Raw genomic sequence first — 1,922 nt, 5'->3', positions numbered from 1 at the left:
TATCCCTCACCTTTAGGGGGTCCCCTGGGGGTCTCCAGAGTGGATCTACCCCTGGAGGGGTCCCTACCCCACCCACTCCCCGGCCCCTCATGTCCCTCACTTCTGGGGGTGTCCCGTCCCCCCCCCGTGTCCCTCACCTTTGGGGGGTCCCCCCCATGTCCCCCAGCCCTGGGGGTCCTCTGGAGGTTTCTGGGGGAGGTGTGTGTGTGGTTCTGCCCCTGCACATCCTCGGCCCCCCATATCCCTCACCTTTGGGGGTCCCCCCCCCGACATCCCTCACCCCGGGGGGGTCCCCACTCAGGGGGTGGGGGGGGTGAGGAGCCGGGCCAGCCCCCGGTGGATCTGCCCCTGGAGGGGTCCATATTCCACCCGTTCCCCATCCACCGTCAGGACCCCCCGGGGGGTGAGGGGCTCCAGCCGGAAGGCGCGAGCGGGGACACGGGCCAGGGGGGGTCCGGGGGTGGCCCCGTCCCCCCCCGACCCCCCTCGCGTCATGGCCAGCAGCACCCGCAGCAGGGCCCCCCGTGAGACCCCCGCCCGCACGTAGCAGAGGTGGATGAGGCCGTCGTCCGGGCGGGCTCGGGGGGCGGCCACCAGTTCGGCCCCCAGGTGGGACTGGTAGATGGCCAGGACCAGCACGAAGTCCCCCTCCAGAGTCACCCAGCCAGGGGGCACCGGCTGGCCCAGTGGCACCAGTAAGTCATCAACTGGGCCACCGGGGAGGCAGGGGGGAGGGGAGGCGGCTTTGGGGGGGCCGTTGGGGCTCGGGGTTGAGGTGACACCATGGATCTTGGTGGCCCCATCACTTGGGGTGTCCCCATCTCTTGGGGTGTCCTCACACGTTGAGGTGACACCATGGATCTTGGTGGCCCCATCACTCGGGGTGTCCCCATCCCTTGGGGCGTCCCCGTCACTCCAGGTGTCCCCAGAGCTGGAGGTGTCCCCGCATGCCGTCACGTCCCTGTGTCCTGGGGTGTCACACTGCGTTGGGGTGTCCCCCCGTGCTGACACGGCTCCAGCAGCAGCACCCTTCTTCCTGGGGTTGTCCCCAAGCCCTGGGGTGTCCCCAAGCCCAAGCTTGTCCCTGGTGTCCTCAAGCCCCAGGTTGTCCCCAAGCCGAGGGGTGTCCCTGGTGCCCCCAGGTTCAGGGGTGACCCCAAGTCCTGGGTTGTCCCCAAGTCCTGTGTTGTCCCCCACGTCCCCCCAGTCCCCTCCCTCCCCCTCGGGGGTCCCCGGCCCGCTGCCCGTCCCCCCGCAGAGCCCCAAATCGGAAAGAGCTCGGGGCAAGGGTTTGGGGGGGAGGAGGAGGTCCCCACCGGTGTCCCGGGCTGGGGTGTCCCCAGCTGGGGTGACGTCGGCGGCGGTGGCACTTCGGGGGGGGGCGGCAGGCAGGTAGGAGAGGCGCCCCCTGTAGGTGTGTAGGGCCAGGAGGCGGGTGACGGTCCCCAAAGCGAAACGGGCCGGTCCCAGGCGTCGCAGCCGCTCGCTCTCGATGTCCACGTCGGCCACCAGCCCCCAGGCCACGCTCAGGAAGGAGAAGACACGGGTCCCCGAGGCCGTGGTCACCGACACCAGGTCTAAGGGGGAGGGAGGACCCCCCCGGCAAAGGAGCACCGCGCAGTTCTGCAGCAGGGAGAGACCCAGCGCCGGGGCCAGCCTGCGGGGTACGGGGAGAGGGGGTGTCACGCGTGGGGACGTGGGGACAAGGCACATGTTGGGGGGACATGGGGACTTGGTATGTGTTGGGGGGACATGGGGGGCTGTCACGCGTGGGGACTTGGTATGTGTTGGAGGGACACGAGGACATGGTATATGTGGGGGACACGAGGGGCTGTCACACGTGGCGGTTGATGGTGGCCTCCAGGGCGGGATCCCCAGGGACACCCCCCGTGTTCCCCTCTCCCTGGGTCCCCCTGCCCCCC

The 1,922-nt window shown here is 70.1% G+C and overlaps 1 protein-coding gene across 1 annotated transcript; it reads right to left on the bottom strand.

The window, feature by feature from the left end:
• Positions 1-89: 89 nt before the first annotated feature.
• On the bottom strand, positions 90-1,713 carry LOC106900191 (sphingosine kinase 2-like). Its single transcript, XM_014962179.1, has one exon. It carries the CDS (start codon positions 1,711-1,713, stop codon positions 298-300), a length of 1,416 nt encoding a protein of 471 aa, XP_014817665.1. The 3' UTR covers positions 90-297.
• Positions 1,714-1,922: the final 209 nt, after the last annotated feature.

Source organism: Calidris pugnax, unplaced genomic scaffold (assembly GCF_001431845.1).
Source record: "Calidris pugnax isolate Ruff unplaced genomic scaffold, ASM143184v1 scaffold1516, whole genome shotgun sequence".
NCBI lineage: Eukaryota > Metazoa > Chordata > Aves > Charadriiformes > Scolopacidae > Calidris > Calidris pugnax.
Note: the sequence above shows the minus strand (reverse complement) of the source record. Positions and strands in the feature narration are given on the sequence as shown.

Coding starts and splice junctions, on each gene's coding strand:
- LOC106900191 (XM_014962179.1), bottom strand. CDS start 1,713: ATGTGCCTTGTCCCCACGTCCCCACGCGTGACACCCCCTCTCCCCGTA.